At 35.8% G+C, this 20,110-nt stretch overlaps 1 protein-coding gene across 3 annotated transcripts in view; it reads left to right on the plus strand.

The window, feature by feature from the left end:
- TFAP2D (transcription factor AP-2 delta) overlaps positions 1 to 20,110 on the plus strand; it is a 57,183-nt gene that overhangs the window by 23,375 nt on the left and 13,698 nt on the right. For 2 of the 3 annotated variants that reach the window (XM_032340229.1, XM_032340228.1), the window contains 2 exons: positions 5,516 to 5,657; positions 10,661 to 10,774. In XM_032340229.1, coding sequence (XP_032196120.1) covers positions 5,516 to 5,657; positions 10,661 to 10,774 — 256 coding nt within the window. Of the gene's footprint in view, positions 1 to 5,515; positions 5,658 to 10,660; positions 10,784 to 13,935; positions 13,946 to 20,110 lie in introns of those variants that run through there. The other variant, XM_032340230.1, reaches the window with a different exon arrangement.

Genomic DNA, 20,110 nt, shown 5'->3' on the forward strand with positions numbered 1-20,110 from the left:
TTGTAATATTTTAAAAGACTTTTTTATCCCCAGACTGTGAAAGAATTCTGTCATGTTCTAATTACTTTGTGGTTCTACCTTTTATGTTTAAATTGTTGATCCATCTAGGCCTTGTTGTTAGATGCATGGTATAGATCCAATTTTATTTGCTTATTTCCAGATGGCCACCCAGTTGTCCCAACACCTTTTCTTGAAAACCTATCTTTTCCCTACTAGTAAAAGAAAAGCAAGCTTCATTTCACACTATATCTCTCCATACACATAGACTTTTTCAGTAGATTTATTTCGTTTCCTTAACAGTGCTATCTGTTTCTCCTTCAACCATTACATTTCAGTTTTTTTGTTTTTATTTTTTAAAACATTTATTTATTTATTTAAAGTAGGCTCTACTCCCAATGTGGGGCTTGAACTCATGACCCTGAGATCAAAATTTGAATGCTCTATCAACTGAGCCAGCCCGGTGTCTCTCCTTTTTTTTTTTTTTTTTTTTTTTAATTTTTGCTTTGTTTTTAGAGTTTATATTATGTCAGCCAAGTAAGGCAGAACCTTTTATGCAAAAGCCCTGATAGAGATCTTTATAGTTTAAAATTGACTGTATAGTGACTGCTTTCCTTTTGTATAAGCCACAGAATTCTTGTATTTCCCTACGTAACACTTTCCCTTCACCTTGGGACAGTAGTTCTTAATGTTGGCCTGAGATTATTTCAGGAGTCTCAAAATAGGCAAATACCCTGAGACTGATATGGAGTGACACCCGGACATTAAAAACAAAAACACAAACCCCAGGTTATGGGAGTAGCGAGTGTTTAAAAGTGTAGGTATAGTCTATTTTATAAAATGGTTCCACTGATAGAAGGATATACTCTATTTTTGTGGATCTTCTAGAATGAACTATATGTTCATTCTTTCTACCAATTCTTTGTTCTAGTTTTTCACCATTTTCATTAGAAGTCTTCACAAGACTATTGTTGTAATTAACCAATAAGATATTTCAAAGCTTTTTCACATGACAGATGTTTACTGAGTACCTATTTTGAATCAGGGCTGTGCTAAGTGTATGGCATGCGATGGGGAATAAAACTATTGCTTTGAAAAACAAAGCGTTGTTTAAATAAAATCATCATTAAACTAGGGAATTACTAAATTATAAGACAATTACTTATATCATAGGTTATATTATATGTAGTGATATAGAGTACATCCTTTTCTGAATAGTTTGGGAAACCTATAATATATTAATTTTGTCCTTCAGCTCTAGGGTTTACTATGGCTTGGTATTACAGTTTATTTAATAGAGTACCTTATCCAGGTTTAAAAATATTCTCAAATTTGTTTTTTTGTTTTGTTTTGTTTTGTTTTGTTTAAGATTTTGTTTTTAAGTAATCTCTACACCCAGTGTGGAGCTTGAACTCACAATCTTGAGATCAAGAGTCACATGCTCTACCGACTGAAGAAGTCAGGTGTCTCTCAGATTTGCTTTCTAATAGGTACTTCTTAGAATAATCCCACAGATAGATTTCAGCGTGCTAGTTTCCCATACATATAAGTAAAATTGAAATCATAGACATGTGACTAGAGGTTAACACATATGAATCATTGCTTTTATCTAATAACATCGGGTATTGCAATACTAAGTTAAACAAATTGTTGTTAAGGCAATACTGTTACAGTGGCAGTATCTGGTAATCACAATATAGAGGTATCCTTTAGTGCAAATTAGTGTACTAGATGTTGATTTTTCATTATCTGAAGTACATTTTTCTCTAAAATACGACAATTCTAAAGGAAGGGAAAAATCCTTAGTGACATAGAAGGTTGACATGCTGGTTATTTATTTCTATTTAAAAATACATTTAAGGGAGCCTGGGTGGCTCAGTGTGTTAAAGCCTCTGCCTTTGGCTCAGGTGATGATCTCAGAGTTCTGGGATCGAGCCCCACCTTGGGCTCTCTGCTCAGCGGGGAGCTTGCCTCCCACCGCCCCACCACCACCTGCCTCTCTGCCTACTTGTCATCTCTGTCTGTCAAATGAATAAATAAAATCTTTAAAAATAAATAAATAAATGTACATTTAGATCTTCTTGTAAAATAATGTAGAAGTCCAGAAACTCGATAAAACAGGTAATCCAGAAAACTTTTTCCCATCAACTTTCTACTTCTAGGCTGCATCAGTGAAGTTCATTTAAACTTTTCTTAATAATTTCCCCTAGTTGTTCACTTTTTTTTGCTTTTGAGTGAAAAATGAGTGCCCTGACATCAGGGAGCAAATTCTTTTTTAAAAAGAAAGCATGTGTATAAAATTCTAGGGGATCTGACTGATTTGTGAAGGTAAAGATCAATGAGCTTCTGTGTCTCCTTGGTAGGGCAAAGGCAGGTATAGCAACCTGTGGTAGAAGAATGATTCAGGAAGGGCTGAGAACATTTTTCCTTCTGTTTCCATATGGCAAATACTGCTGTGTCACCTCATAGCCTTGTAAGATGAGGTAGGATGCCCTAGTTTTTGTTTGCAAAACAAGTTTAAGTCATTTTGAAATCTTAATGCACTGTGCCACTTGACCAATCAGGACCTTCCACCCTTTTTCACACGACCAGGCAATACACTGACTCCAGCATGGATGACCACCTTATACTGTATTATTTCAAGGATATTTTAGATGTAGGATGGATGTTTGGGGTTAGGGTTATTGTTTGTATAAGAGTATGTTAAGTGCAAGTCTTTAGGGTCTATAAGCTAAGTAGTCCTTATCTCCCTTTCCAAAAAAAAAAAAAGAAACCCCTAAGAAGTATTCATTTTTTTCAATGCTAACATCAGCAGTAGGTGACACACTGCGTAACTCTCTCAAAAAGTTAACAGAAGTAAAATTACAGAATATGATATGAGCATCAAACAGACTCCCCACTGAGCATGGACCCCCCCTAACATTGTGGGGTTTGATCTCATAACCCACAAGATCATGACCTGAGTGAAAACTAAAGAGTCTGATGCTTAACTTACTGAACAACCCAGGCTCCCTTTCAAATGCTTTTTATGATCCTAAAATTTCTATTTTTCTTAAACTTGTTCATTCTAAGGTACCTGCTGTACAGAATTTAAATACAGATTTGTCCTCCTTGCTGGATATCATGTGTATTTTAATTCACGATTCATTTACTCATTCATTCTTGGGTCCTTACACACAAAGCTTTTGTGGCGTGATACACATATTTTAACTACGTATCAGAGTGCCTTCACTTGCCATTTCTTTTAATGTAACATAGCTATACATCCAGTAACAATGTTACATTGCAAGCCAGAGAAAGCAGTAAACAGAACTAAGGAAAAGAAGGATCTGGCTGTCAGTGTAAATGTAAATAGCAGCTGCTCCATTCAAACTGCTTTAAAAACTACACACGGTGGGAGCTTTGCATATAATGGACCAGAGTAAGGTTTTAACATCAAATTTAAGGGACATGCGGCCACCCTCCCATTTGCACTATTTCATTTCTCTCACTACTGCAAAAGCAGTAGAGGACAAATGAGTGTGTGTGTGTGTGTGTGTGTGTCTGTGAAAATGCTTTCCAAATATCTTTCTGTGACAATATTGCAATATGCAGATATATCAATATCCATAACTCAACACAATGTACAAAGATGACACTGCGAATGGGTTATTGTGTTAGTGGCAAGATACTTGTAAATCCCAAGATCACATGAGCTTATCCTCTGTCATGTGTTAGGGTCACTGCTTTAGACTATATGCCTCAAATTTGAAATGTCTTGAATTATCTCCCTTCTGTCATTTTTCTAGCAAAAGTGACCGTCCTATATGGCATTACAATGTCTTTTTTTTTTTTTAAGATTTTGTTTATTGGTTTAACAGAGAGAAAGCGAGCATAAGCAGGGGGAATGGCAGGCAAGGCGAGAAGCGGGCTCCCCACTGAGCAGGGAGCCTGATACGGAACTTGGTCCCAGAACCCTGGAATCATGACCTGAGCCAAAGGCCGACACTTAACTGACTGAGCCACCCAAGCATCCCACAATGCCTTTATTTATTTTTTTCCAAAAAAAACTTTGTGCCATTTTTCTGTCAAATATGCATAAATTTTCTTTCTCAATTGGTTAGGGGGATAAACTGCTAGTAATAAGCCCTTTAAAAATATTTCTTGTACATTGCAGCTTTATCTAAAACCGTGACCCTTCAATAATCAGCACTATCCAGACTCCTCAACATAGGGACCCTCTGCATATAGTTATGCCCTCTTCCTATTTAGAGTGGATGACTAAGAAGGATATTTCCTACCATGTGAATATGCAAATCTTAACTAAAAACTGGCCACTGCTTTGAAATTGGGGGGGGGGGGGAATCATAATCTCTAATTCACAAAGCATTATCTGACCTAATTCCCCCATGCTGACCACCTTTTCCCCCTTTGAACATCAATAAAACATTTTCTCTCTAACACTCACATGATGCTTGTAGTACAATAGCTTGTGTTATAAATAATAACAACATGATGTCAGTAAACATGAGCAGATGATAGTGCTCATATAGGTTGCTGCATAAATTAGAAAGTGCTACTAAGGTGTTTTTTGCTACTGTTATGGGAGTGGTTGTCGTTGCCCTTTTATATGCCTCATTACTTTTACATATGCACTGCACCTTGAGCAAAGTAGGAGCTCAGTATATGTGCAGTGAAAGCTTGTTTTTGTTTTTGTTTTGTTTTTTTGAGTTTTCGTGCTCAAGTGAAATTTGGCTTGAGCTTTAAAACTACTATTGTTTTCAAGGTTGAACTTTATCTCCAAATCTTACTTGGCAGATAAGCCATTTTTACCTCATTTCTTACCAATTTATTCAGGTTTAAGATTTTTGTGGAAGACTAAAAGTTACTTATGACTTTACTATACTTAAAAAGCACAATGTTTTTATTAGTGTGCATAAGAAGCATTGCACACTGTGCTAAAAGGTACTGAAGACTGCCATGAAGCCTGATATGCTGGTACTATGATCACAGAATATTGCATCCTTGCAAACAGAGTGGTATGAAATCAATAAAATTCATTGTTCTCCCCTTTCCAATGTGTTCCAGGTTCTTTGGAAAGTTACTTGGACCCTTTGTCAATATTTTGATAGATCTCCTAGGAAAGATATCTGAATGTTTCAAATACACTAAGGTTAGGTTTTAGGTTGATCAACAACAGAATGGCAAACCCATGGAGTTTTTCCCTCTGGCATTAACCTGTAGGATCTGAGAAGCTAAACTGGTCTCTAGGAAAATCAAAACTCCTAGATTGTTTTTCTTGTTTTCCCCACAGTTTTTCACACGCCCCTGCCTGGTAAGTAGCTTCTCTGTTCCTCAGTTTCTCCTCCTCCTAATCTACCCCCACCCCAAAAGTCTTCTCCTTAGTATTATTTAGAACAAATAGGAAGAAATGATCTATCTGACCACAAAGAAGGGGGAGGCTTGAGGAAAATATAAAGTGTTACTCTTACTGAGTTTAGACATTTGTGGAAAACTGACTTTTATTGTCTGCCAACAGGGGAAGCTTTACACTTGGCTCGGGATTTTGGCTACACTTGTGAAACAGAGTTTCCAGCCAAAGCTGTAGGAGAACATCTTGCCAGACAACATATGGAACAGAAAGAACAGACAGCACGAAAAAAGATGATCCTAGCGACCAAGTAAGCAGAATGGGAAGCTCTATATGCCTTCTCTCAGTTTTTCCATTTTCTTTGAGTGAGGGAAAGAGTCTAGAAAGTACCAGCTCTCTAAAGCAGGGGTCTCACGTTTCAGCAGATATATTACACAAGGACACACCCTTAGCCCTGGCCTTGTGCCATAGCAAGATTTACAAACTGCCTTTGTTTAGTGATGATGAGTTTTTAGAAAACCTCTTCAGAATATGCAGGCATTCTTAGGAGAAAGTATTAGGAAATGTAGATTCCAGGCAAATATGTCATTAACTTCTATGTGATTTGGTCTAAACCACTCACTGCACCTTGGTACATGAGGATGAAGATCTCTAAACACTGTGAATGTCTGGAGAATATGAAAAAAGAGGACCCAGGTATGTGAGAGGTAACACAGAGTCCGCTAGCACCAAGGGATCACCATCACTGCCCCCATCTTTTCTAGTGTATAATGAAGCAAACAATCCCTATCCTGCCCCACCTGAAGTGTTGATACTGTCAAAAAGAAAAGATGGCATGTATGAGAAAGCTTCTGAAAATTGTAAAAAGTCCAACAAAAATGTGAATTAAAATAATGACAGAGATGATGTAAGAAAGGGGAAGCTTGCATAAGATGAGTTCACACTCCCTCAAACTTGACAGTTCTTTGATAAGGAATGGAAGAACTACCATAGATGCTGTGAAAAGCCAACAAAATAGTCAAACTGTGCTGCAAGTCATGTTCAAACTTTTAGAGAAAAATCTTTCAGACAGTAGCTAATTCTTACTCTCTTCTCTTTATTAAAATAAGTTATGCTACATAATAGACTTAATAATATTGCTAATATCCTAACTGTATATTCAAATTTTAGAACTAATAGTCTCAAGTGGGTTAAACTATCATCTCTAAATTAGTTTCTTATTTGGGGAAAACTTTCAAAGAGAGAGTATAAGGTAGATCGCATTAAAGACGTTGCTTCTTAGAAACTGATGGAAAAAGACTTCACAACAGGTTAGCTAAAATCTAAATGGCCTCAAAATGCATAAAATCAAAACTAAATATTTCTTCTACCAACTTCTAATGTCACATAGGTCTTTTTGTGTGTTTTTACAAGTTTAAGGGCTTAAATGGGATACCTACCATCCAACAGTCTTGCTCACGATATTGAGTCCCTTATTTGGGATTGGTGCTGCTTGTGGCTGCACTGTTTGGGTTTGGGATATACCTTTGTATTACTCTTCTGAGAATAACTTAGATGGTTCGTCTTGCCCCAGAGAGAAGGAAAACAAAAGGTGGAGGCAAAAGGAGAAAAAAAGTAAAACAAGAAAACAAAAGGGAAAGGAACAGCTGAGAAAGAAAATGAAGACCAAGAGTTAGAAAAGAAACTTATAAGGCAGGTATAAAATGTGGATTTAAGATTTTGGAATAGATCTTATTGTGTGCAAGCTCCTGAAAACTTGCTGTTAGAAAGAGCTGAACCTGGATTTTTTGTGTGGCTTATCTCCTGGGGGATCTTTTCTTCGGTTTGCTTCTGCTCTTACCCCTTACACGGAAGGACCCAGAGGGGTCTTCATCAGTAATATTTCAGTTTCTCCAGGAGGAGCAGAAAGTACACATAGTCAGTACGAATTCTCAATATCATAAAGACATGTTCAGATCAAGAGAATAATACACTGCTAGAAGTTAGCTAGTATCCTGCAGGTGTTCCAAAGCTTGGTCTGTTTCTAGCCAGCAGGATTATACAGATTTTTCCAATATGTATACCCATAAGACACTTCTGAATGACTCGGTTATCCCCAGATATGCGTTATCCAAGAGAAGTCACCTTTATATTTTCTACCTCAAAATTAGTTTGTTATAGTCTCATCAGGCTTATTCTAAGACTTTCTCTCCCTACTCTAGAGCAGTCCTTCCTTTTGCGCCCCTTACCCCACAAGGGTTCCATAGCTGCTCACCTCTACCGCCCACAGCAATGCCGCCATTAACATTCAAGTACCCATTTTCTTGAGAGTTCCCATAACTCTGTTTAAATGTCTGTACATTCAAACCAATGCAGAGATTTTGTTTTCATGGAAGTCCAATGTTAGAACTAGAGGAGATTAAGAGAAGTATTTTCATATTTGCCCAAGTTGTGCTGAGACATCTATTTTACAGTAGTGGAGTCAACTTGGGAGTAGTATTTTCCTTTTGCCTAGGATCTCAAAAATGTCTATTTTTAGATGATATTTTGAACTTTGGTTTCATAAAATATTGTGAGAACAGAAAACATGTACTTTTCTTCAATCTTTCTGCCCATAGCTGGACATTTGTAAACCATTAAATAATCAAGAATTGGGCTCACTGATTCCAGTAACCTTAAGTTTTATATGAGTAAATAGGTCATAAACATTTAGAAATTAGGAGAGAGCCTGTATAATTTTTCTTTGTCTTTTTGGTTGTGTATATCTGCCCCATCTTCTTATTGGAAAATGTGAAACAAGAATGAGAGACTGTGTAGTCATTACAAATATATACAAGACAAGGAGTTATCAACCTAAGTGGATAAGTTAAGGGATATGTAGGAATAACAAGCTTTTCCTACAATATATGAATGGATCCAATATGTGTTCTGAGCAGTTTCTAATTTTCTAATAGTGAAGTTTTGGATATTTTCAATTAAAATCTTCAACATTGAAATTAACTAGCCTACATGGATACCCATGCATTCTAGTTAGCTCGTCTTTGTTCACAAGACTGTGACAATGGCATCAAAAATACATATGAATTTCAAAATCTTTGGATAAGAGATCCAATAACTGATCTGCATTGTTGGATTGGCTTACATGTTTCTCTTTTACCTCTATGAATAATGGATTCAGTTGTATGTAATTGTGTTGCCAACTGTATAATTAAATGAAAGGCCTATTGACGAAGGGTAGAGCCTCCTAATTCCCCTTAATTTCTTGTGTTTTGTTGATTAACCAAATATCTTGGTGTAATTAGACAATTATATAGGAAAGACAGACACTGAAATAGACCATTTTTGAATTCTAAAAATGTACTGGACAAAACATTTGATTCATAGAAAACACATTAAACTTCTTCATTGAATTTAGAACTAAATATGCTTAACATTCGATCTGCATTAAGGTAAAGCAGAATCATTAACACGTTTTAATTGTTACCATAACAATAATTGTCAAAAAGGGAAACACAAAACTTGAAATTCAGACATCGGCTTAAAAATTATGTCCTTAAGGACAGTGACGTAAGTGATAAAGTTAGAATTTATGATTCACCGAAGATCATCGTGTGTTACATAATTCATAATGTGTCATTTTGTTTTGAGAAATGAGTATTTCTTATTGTAGTTTTATAAATAAAATTTAAAATAAGGACGAAACTAGTCATAAAAATAATAACTCCGTAACTGTCATAATGAGATGATGATCATAATTGCCCAAGGGGAGTCTACAAAATTGTCATCTGTTTTTAAGTCAAGAAGCTGTCCTAAATCAGTGAGTTAAGAGCAGCAGAATCAAATACCAGAGGTCGAGAATTCTGGAACTGCTCCTGGTACAGCTTCCTTTATAGTGTAGCTGAATTGCTTAGCATAAGTTCAATTTTTCCACACTTGGCCTTTTCCTCATTTCTTCAGCAACTTTATTATAACTTGCTGTATTATTTATACAGTATAAGGAAGTTGATTTACCAGCTTATAAACTAATTTATTCAATCATCCAAATAATTCCAATATCATACCACAAGAACTAAAGCAATGTTTTGACATTCGAATTTTTAAATATATTTTAATCTGATATAAAATTAAAAGACTCATCTTAAACAACTCCAATATTTTTTATAATAATGGTTCCTACTGATGACCTACCAAATAGTAATTCATATTGCCAGTCTGAAAAATGATAGCATGAATCTGGATTTTAAATTTTATTTAGAAATTGCCTAAAAAATAAAGATAACAGTATATCTAACTCTATTCAGTAACACAAAGTAACAGATAATGATGCCCTACCAAATTACATCATTTGAGGCTACCGACTGGCATCAAAAACTTAGTTTAAATTGTAGTAAATCTGAAAGTCAATCAACTAAGTCTAACTCAGAACAGAAAAAGTGATAAATTCAGATCAAATATTCTTAATGAACATATATACACATGCAGTTGTTAAAAGCATGCATTAAGATGCTATATCTCAGAGACTAAAACATTAGCTGGAGGATATGGAGGATCCTGTTTGATTTAGAGCAGATCAGGGCTCTTTCTGGTTTTTTGTTTTTCCTCTCCTTATGATCCGCTTTTACTTTCAATTGGGTTCACAATGAAAAGGGCAATTTCTGTGAACTCACACTATCTGAAAATCACACTTAAGGGTACCTTTTGCAAGAAACAGTATTACATGGGACATAACAATCATTTTTGTGAAGCTAGTGGGCTGAATTGTAGTAAATGACTTTGTACTTTAAATAGTAAAATATGAATTCAGTTCACAGCAGTCTAAATTTTAATGAAATGCTGGGAAACAGGATTTTCCAAAGTTTGCTTGAATCATGGCCTTGAAAGGAAACTGTAACTTGAGTTAAACTTTTTACAAATGTGATATCCCCTCCAAAACTCATATTTTAATTTCTTAAAAAAACAATGGTTCAGTGTGATTCTTTTGTATAGATATTTTTATGCTGAGGTTGATCTGTGAATATTCACCTTAAAAATGAACACAGTTTTGTCAGTGTCATGGGCTGTTGATCACTTCCAAAATTTTTACAGTTTTCCTATAGTTTGGGAGCAAAGTCACCATTGTGAACCTCATCTGTTTGTTGTAGATGGAACTTTGGAGGTTGCTTTATGAACATTAACCTAGTCCTCTTTTAATTAATTAATTAGCTAATTAATTAATTATAATTTTTTAATCTCATCCTCCTTTAAATGAGAAAACAAACTTTTGGTAAATATCATGGGATGAAATTAAAGCCCCATATTAAGAGTTCAACTTCAATGATGAATCTTTTATTTTAGACAAATTTGTAAAGAATTCCAAGATCTCTTGAGCCAAGATAGATCACCACTGGGATCCTCCAGACCCACTCCAATTCTAGACCTTGACATCCAGAGACACCTAACACATTTCAGGTAAGACTGGTTTTCCAATCTCCTCAGACTCTCTTAAATTCTTTTTTTTTTCTCTCTTTTAAATTCTTAAATCATCTTTATTAACCCAGATACTTTCGTATTCCTATCACAGTTCTATTTAAAAACAGCACTTATATATTCATATAGTGACTGACTGGATCTTTTGAAATTGTAAGCATATAAGATCAAATTATAAAAATAACTAATGCATGAAACATTTTAGATCAGAAAATTTAGCGTCTTTTTGCAATTTTGAGGAAATTGTGACTTTGCAAGTGAACAATATTATTTCAAGTAAAGACACTTTTGTTTTTTGTGGTTTTTTTTAAAGATTTTATTTATTTATGTGACAGACAGAGATTACAAGTAGGCAGAGAGGCAGGCAGAGAGAGAGGAAGGGAAGCAGGCTCCCTGGACGCGGGGCTCAATCCCAGGACCCTGAGATCATGACCTGAGGCGAAGGCAGAGGCTTTAACCCACTGACCCACCCAGGCGCCCCAAGTAAAAACACTTTTGAATCAGGATTCTGAAACCATTTAAATAACTTCTTTATCTTGGTGAGGTACATTGTTGAATGGACAGGTGATATGACACAAACTAATGGGACATCATACACTGATTTTACAAGTGTATATTAATAATTTCTGCCAATTAGAAGCTGCAAATGACTCAAATTAGACTACACACGTATATTTTAAAGCTCCTGGAATGTGTTATTGAAAGCGCATTTAATATTTTATTTTCTGATTTGCTTTGGAGAAGAATAGAATTTTTTTTCTGGTTAATTTATACCCTACATGCAATATGGAAAGGAAGAAGATAATTACTCAGGTAACTTCCAGTTTCAAAGCCCTAAAATTCTAAGCCTTACATGATATTTCTCATCAATGTAAAAAAATATTTTATCCTCTTTTAACTATCACTATTTGGTTTAAAAAACAATGTTAAGCAGGGGGTCCTGGGTGGTTCAGTTGGCTCACCATGTTGATCTCAGCTCAGGTCTTGAGTTCAAGTCCCACGTTGGGCTCTGCACTGGCTTGGAGCCTACTTAAAACAAAACAAAGCAAGCAAACAAATAAAAACAATGTTAAATAAAGACAATTGTACATTAAATTTTAAAATGTTTTCAGTACCTCTCACTAATGATAATGCTGTCAGGGAGGACACTGCATTATATAAAATAGTAGATATTTTGATGAGTTGGAATTTTATCTGCAACACCAGATACTTTTAAATAGAGTATTTTATCTGGCATCATGCCACAAGTCTCCTTAAGATATGGTAGACACATCTTTGAAGACTATATTTTGGGTTTACTTTCTAAAAATGCACCAGATAGACCAAAAATCTATCTCACAGGACTTTTTTCCCAGCACTCAGTTGGGTTAGTGAAAGTGAGTATAATAACATTGGTAGAAATTGCAATGCCCAGAAGTTAAGGGGAAGAGGCTTCAAAGTCCATAGAACCATCTTCAAATCCAGACCCTCATTCTGGTGAGCTGGGTAGTTTTGGGGTGGCATGCATTCTTTCCAACCCTCAATCTCCCTAGCTTTAAATCAAATAAGAACCCTTCCATTATATGACAGTAGTAAGCTAACATGACAGAACGCATATAGGGGAGCCGGCCTGGCTTGTAATTCTGGATCTTGAGGCTGTGAGTTCAAGTCCCACCTAGGGCATAGAGCTTACTTTAAATAAATTAATATGTGAAAAATAAAGTGAGATAATGAATATAAAGTAAGCATTTAGTGAATGATGGGTTGTTTACTTTGCTGCCAATCAAGGTTTAGAAGGTATGGTTTGCTCCACTGTCCTATCTGTACAAATATTTTTTCATATTTTTTATCCACACTAAAGATATTTGTAATTTTTACAGAAGTTCAGTTCTGAACTTAATTTTTATGCAAAATCAAGTCCTGATTTAAGGAAGTTTGTGAAGTGACAAATACACTCTATAGAAGAATTTACTGTTAAAACACAGGGAATTCATATTTTATATCATAGCTACGAGGTTATTTCTAGTTACAGGTACCACAGCCTTTGTCAGACAGTGAGCTGTCCTTTTTCAGACTCAAAACAAAATACAGCATCAATGTGTAAATTGAATACTAGCGACAGTGTAAAATAAATAGGCAAGGCATGTGTTTGCTCAGCATAGGCACAATCTGCTAATTTATTGATACTGATAATTTATTGATAATCTGATAATTTATTGATATTGTAGTTAGTTGCCAAATCAATGCCATAGAACTCCTTAAAGAGAAAACTTTGACTTCTAAACGTGAGCTGAGTGTTTCCTTCCTAGGCTTTATTTGCTTGTATTTACCTCCCCCTATGCAGAATATGGTAATAAGCTAGTCTGGTGTTGTCCAGAAAAAAGCTACATATACTGAAAATTGCTCCCCCCTCCTCCCATCCTCAGTTAAAAAAGAGATTATATTTTGGGTTAAAACTCTTAAGGTTACGTATGGCTGCAGATTCTTAGTCACAGCAACTCGAAATATACAGCCATATGTTAAAAGAATTTAACACTACATGGTATATCTACTTATAAAAGTATCATCAATAAAGTTTTGGTATTATTATTTATATATTAATATATATGGGCACAAATATAATATATTATTATTATGAATATTGTTATATATTAAGTATTTTGTTATTTTAAGTATTATTTAAGTATTATAAATATTGTTATATATTAAGTATACTTAAGTATATATTAAGTATCAGAAAGTTATGATTTCCTATTTATTATCCCTTTTTAAGATTCTCCAGATTTTTTATTTGCTTTGCTTTCACTACATTCCAGATTATTTATTTTGATGAGATGTTCCGATTTCATAATGGAAGGTCGTAGGAGGATAGAAATCACTTAACTAAAATTCACTTTATAGCAAACTTCCTAAATTATATCTTTTTTTATTGTGATAATAAGCACTTACATAAAATTTACCATCTTAACCACTTTTGAATGAACAATTTAGCAGTGTTAAGTACAGGCACATTGTTGTGCCAACAACTCTCCAGGACTTTTTCATTTGGCAAATCTGAAACTCTATAACCATTAAACAACTCCCCATTTCCTCTCCCCTAGCCCATGGCAGCTCTCATTCTACTTTCTGTCTCTGCAATTTTAATTTTAACTCTGTGTCTCTAGATGACTCATGTAAGTAGAATCCTACAGTATGTCTTTTTGTGCCTAGTTTATTTCACTTAGTATAATGTTCTCAAGGTTCATCCATATTGTAGCATGTGTCAGAATTTCCTTCCTTTTTAAAACTGAGTAATAGTCATTGTCTGTATATGCTACATTTGCTTATCTACTGGTTCCTTAATGGGTACTTGGGTTGCTTCTACCTCTTGGCTGTTGTGAATAGTACTGCTATCAAAATGGATATGCAAATACCTCTTTGAGATCTTGCTTCAATTCTTTTGGATATATACCCAGAAAAGAATTCGTATATTCTATAGTAATTCTTTTTAATTTTTTGAGAAGTTATCATAGACTTATAATACATGAAAGAGACTTTATAATAGAAGATTAAGCAGAGTACAGTTAACTACCTGGGGTGGTTAGATAATGCATTCATCTTTCTATCCACAGTACTTGACACATGGTATGTACCCAATTAAATATGTTAGTTGTTTTTCTTAGCGTCTGCACCATTTTACATTCCCACCAACAGGACACAAGGGTTCTAATTCCCCCACATCCATACCAACACTTACTATTTACTGTTTCTATTTTTTTAGAAGATTTTATTTATTTATTTGACAAATACAGATCACAAGTAGGCAGAGAGGCAGGCAGAGAGAGAAAGAGGAGGAAGCAGGCTCCCTGCTGAGCAGAGAGATGTGGTACTCCATCCCAGGACTCTGGAATCATGACCTGAGCCGGAGGCAGAGGCTTTAACCCACTGAACCACTGAGGTGCCACTCTATTTTTATTTTTAATAGCAGCTATCCTAATGTGTATGAAGTGATATCTCATTGTGGTTTTGATTTGTATGTCCCTAGGGATGAATGATGTGAGGCATCTTTACATAAGCCTTTGACTGTTTCTATGCCATTTTTTGAAGAAAGGTGTATTCACGTCCTTTACCCATTTTTAATCTGGTTATTCGCTTTTTGCTATTGAATTGTAAGTTCTTTATATAGTCTGGATATTAGCCTCTTTTAGATATAGGATTTGAAAATATTTTCTTTCATTCTGTTGGTTGCCTTTTTATTCTGTTGATTATGTCCTTCGATGTACCACAATTTTTATGTTGTTCATCTTGCCTTTTTTTTTAATTTAACTTTTGTTGCCTGTGTCATATCCATGAAATCCTTGGCAAATTCAAAGTCATGAAGCTTTCCCCCATTTTCTTCTAAGAGTTTTATAGTTGTAGGTCTTATGTTTAGGTCTTTGATGGATTTTGAGTTAATTTTTATATATAAGGTAAGGTAGATGTCCACTTTTATTTTTCTACATGTCTTAAACTATATGTCCTTTTAAACAAAAGATACATGGTTAACATTTCCAGTTAAAACCCAAATCAAAGTCTCCTGATGTATATCAAGTTTAAATGTATGTCTTTTTTTTTTTTTTTACTCTGCATTTATCTAAAAAATCCTCAAAAGAATAGCTTAATAGGACAATAAAGGTCAGTTTGTAGCCTGACCTTGAAAAAGACTTCATTCACACTTTTTAAGTGTAGCCCTTAAACCTGGTTTCACAGCAAAATCTCTCTTGGAGCTTCTTAAAAAAAAAAAAAAAAAAAAAACTCAAAGACAGGAGTACACTTTAAAAGTTCTAATTTAACAGGTCAAGTCTAGCATTAGAAAAAAAACTCAAAGACAGGAGTACACTTTAAAAGTTCTAATTTAACAGGTCAAGTCTAGCATTAGACTTGAGCATCTGGGTTGTTTGCCGAATTCTGAAGTTGGTTCTAATAGTTAAACAGCTTTAGGAACTGCAGCCCTAGGATGTTTCTAGACTATTAGCTTTTTTTTTTTTTTTTTTACTTTGGAAGAAAAACAATTCTAATTCATTTTTAAAGTGACACTGAGAATTATATAAAGTTCTGTCTAGTATACCAATGTATTGAAAGGATTCTACTTTTATTATTCTGCACTGACAGCGGTAACTTTAATTTTGATAGAAGGGTAAGGTCAAGAGAAAAATGAGTTAGAGAAGAAGCATAACACATTCGACTTTGAGAACAGCCCATTGGTGGAATCTGATTTTTCTACTGTGTTTGCTGAGTTCTGGCTGGGAAAGAAGTAAGGAGAGAGTGTAATCAGATAAGCATAGAGAATGCTCTGATTAGTAACATTGACTTTTGCTATTATTTTATTTGGTCAAAAATACTTCCTAATGTGGACCACTTGAATTACACCTTACAGGGTGGTTGATTTGGTACCTCAAGGGCTGTGGCTTCCTTTCAGTCCATTGAATATGTCCAGATAAAGCTAGGGAATGATCTGACCTCATAAAGCACAGATAACTACTTCCAGTCTTCTGTGGTAGTTGACATACCTGTGTGCTCTGGGAAACTGTACAGCAGTGACCTTTCTCACAACCTATAGCCTGGAAACCTGCTTGTTTCCATCAAAATGACAGCAGTCAGGCTCATTCATTATTTATAATGTACCAAGTACCACCCAAAGTGTAGAGCACACCGCAGACACTCTAACACTCCTGGAAAGGGGAAGAGAATTGATTGAAATCTGCACAAGACCCCACAGATACAATTCCCAGGAACAACAGTGGCAATTAGACAAAGGTGGTATGGGGCCTCATGGACAGAACAGATTCAGCTCAGACAGAAGCCCAGGGCCCTCATTTTCTGCAATGTTAAGAACTTCCCTGTTTGCGATCTCAAGGAGGTCTTAGCAACTTTTCCCTTCTTGATCTCTTACGTTCTCATAATCACCTTGAATCTGAAGTCAAGCAAAAACATGTCTGACAATATAAGGAAGGGGAGGGAGTCAGACTATCTTTAATGCTCTCTTCAGAAAAAACAGCCAATCAGAAAAAGGAGGAAGCTTTCTTTCTCAGCACCCACCTTAGGTGCCTGAAATGTTATTGTTTCTTGTATTTTACAGTGGTAATGGCCAGTGGTACAATGGTAATGGCCAGTGGTACAAAGATTGGGGCTCAAGGATTGTCCCATTCTTAGGAACTTGCAATGTGGAGGAAAATTACTTTCAAAAACTTATACTATATGAGAGATTTTGTAAGAAAGGATTAAGCACAATACAGGTAATTACCTGGGGTAATTAGGAAATGCTTTCCTCTATCTATCCATAGTACTTAGCGTGTAGTATATACCCAATAAATATGTTCATTGATGTGGATTATGATAATATCTCTATTAGGTCCTGGATGTATTCTCCACTGGGTTATTCCCAGGGCCATGATGTTTTAACTGAAGCATGGGTTAGGGAAGTGAAATAATCAATAGGCTTAATTCTTCCCTTTTAGTCAAAATGTGAATTGACATCACACCTTCTTAGAAATAAACCCTCCTACTCATCCCATAATTCCTAAAAGCAAGAAATAGATAGGTACTTCCCAGATATCTGTATATTTGCTGGTGACAACATCTTCTTCATTGATTCTCAATGTTAGGAGGTCCCTTACAATTTCTACTCTCCTTCAACATTTGGATCTTCTCTCCAGGGTACTTGTTAGGTTGTCACCCATTCCAGATTTAAAAACTTTCAATGATAGGCTGTTCTTTCATTGCTTACATGTCCTTTCTACCTCTGACAATCTATCTGAAATGCCTTTCTTCCACTGAGGCAACATCTGTCTCCTTAATGTCCCACTCCTTGGGGGCCTTCCATAGTCATTTTAATTCCATTTCCCTCTCAATTTCTGAGACAGCTCTGGTGTCTGAGTTTTCTCTTGCTCGGCCGTTCATCCCCCTTTTCTTTTCTTTTCTCTTTTTTTTAAATTTTTTATTTTTTATAAACATATGTTTTAATCCCCAGGGGTACAGGTCTGTGAATCACCAGGTTTACACACTTCACAGCACTCACCAAAGCACATACCCTCCCCAATGTCCATAATCCCACCCCCTTCTCCCAAACCCCCTCCCCCCAGCAACCCTCAGTTTGTTTTGTGAGATTAAGAGTCACTTATGGTTTGTCTCCCTCCCAATCCCATCTTGTTTCATTTATTCTTCTCCTACCCACTTAAGCCCCCATGTTGCATCCCCACTTCCTCATATCAGGGAGATCATATGATAGTTGTCTTTCTCTGCTTGACTTATTTCGCTAAGCATGATACGCTCTAGTTCCATCCATGTTGTCGCAAATGGCAAGATTTCATTTCTTTTGATTTTTTTTAAATTTTATTTACTTATTTGAGAGAGAGAATGAGAGAGAGAGAGCACGAGAGGGTCAGAGGGAGAAGCAGACTCCCTGCTGAGCAGGTAGCGCAATGCGTAACTCCATCCAGGGACTCCAGGATCACGACCTGAGCCGAAGGCAGTCGCCCAACCAACTGAGCCACCCAGATGCGCCATCCCTATTTTCGTTTTGTTCCACATATGACATGAATTCCAGTCAGCTACTATCTTCTAAAAGCCATACTTTCAGCAGCTGACGCAGGAGAGTGCACATGTCACTTGAACGCGACCTGTTTGGTTGCCTCTAAGGAGCCTAAAGTGTATATAGATTTTTTTTTTCTCCTTTTAGTTGAATGGGAAAGTGGTAGGGAAGGTAATCAGCAATGGATGATTCTATTAATCCTATGAAATCACTCAGCATCAGAAGAGAAATGAAGAAATTTCCATTTAATCTCTAATCTCAAAAGAAAACATCATGAATTGAATCATACAACAAGGCTTCTTAGCATGTAAGAAATAAAATTAGTAAGCCTCCTTCTGGATGTTTTGCCCATTCAAGAGGACTTCCAGGACCATTTTGTTTAAGAATATTCAAAATAACAGGACTGAACTATGAAGGAAAAAAAGTCCTGTATTTCCACTTAACCTTTTCTATGTAAGATTGAAATTCAACTTTAAAACTCAAACTTCAAAAACTGTGTGGCATTCCCAGGTGCAAAGAAAAACATACCTGTAAATGTTCAGGTCTTATTCACTAGTTAAATATGGATAGTTTCTATTTACATAAGAGTAAAAATAGTCTCCCTTGAAGTAAAATTTTCACTAGTAAAAATGTCGGCTAAAAATAAAACAGGCAACAGTTTCCACACCCTTAGCAGACAGGTGGAATTATGATGAACTTCTTGTATGAATCTACATTAAGTTACTTACGTTTATTTAACATTAAGCAGGAAATTGAATAAATCAGTTGCCAATATTTATTGTATTTCACAAGTTGCATGGCACCAAACCAAAGCCTGCTGGAGATCTATGTATAAAAGCATCCCTCGAAGATCACTTGATGACATGTTAAATGATTTTTAGGTATAGCACATGGGAGACTAGTAATTCAAACGACAGAATTGAGAAGCAACTGTTTCTAACAAGTTCCAAACATGGCACTGTAGAAACAACATGTGTGAATAATTGGGAACTGCATAGTTGGTGAAGATATTTGGGAATTTAAATAATTTCTGTCTTTATTGAGCTGTGGATTGGAGGACAGTCTGGAGAGAGAGCACAGGACTGCGGGAAGCACTCAGGATGGGTTTCAGGAACCTATCTCGGTGTCCTCTTGTTACCAGTTGATAGTGTGGATTTAGAGGACAACTTTTACCAGTCTGGCCTCTGTACATTCATACACATATTGATACAGTTAAGCTGGATGATCTAAGGCTTCTTCTAGACCAATGATATTTTACCACATTCTCCATTCACCGTTCTGCGTTAGTTAAATCATTATTTATGCTGTGTTTCTGTATGATCTCATCTTTTCCTCTTTATGTTTTAAAAATTTGTTCATTTTAAAAAGTCAATAAATGGGGCACTAAGTGGCTCAGTCAGCTAAGAACCTGCCTGCAGCTTGGGTCAGGACCCCAGGGTCCTGGGATCAAGCCCCACATTGGGCTCCCGGCTCAGCTGGGAGCCTGCTTCTCTCTCAGACCCTCTGCCTTGTTTGTGGTCATGCATGCTCTCTCTCTCTCTTTCTGTATGAAATAAATAAATAAAATCTAAACCAAAAAGAGAGAGAGAGAGAGATAAGTAAAAAGTCAATAACTGAATAGAATTCATCTAAAAAAGCACAAGAACCCTAAACTCAGTCTTTCCATTCCCTTATTCTATATAGAAAATATGAATTGTCTGATAGGGAGAAATGTAAGGAGATAGTCCATTTATTCCTAATCTGTATTCTTATATGCAAAAGTAGGGTACCAGTATTAAAAATGTCTTTAC

This window comes from Mustela erminea, chromosome 4, assembly GCF_009829155.1.
Source record: "Mustela erminea isolate mMusErm1 chromosome 4, mMusErm1.Pri, whole genome shotgun sequence".
Classification (NCBI taxonomy): Eukaryota; Metazoa; Chordata; class Mammalia; order Carnivora; family Mustelidae; genus Mustela; species Mustela erminea.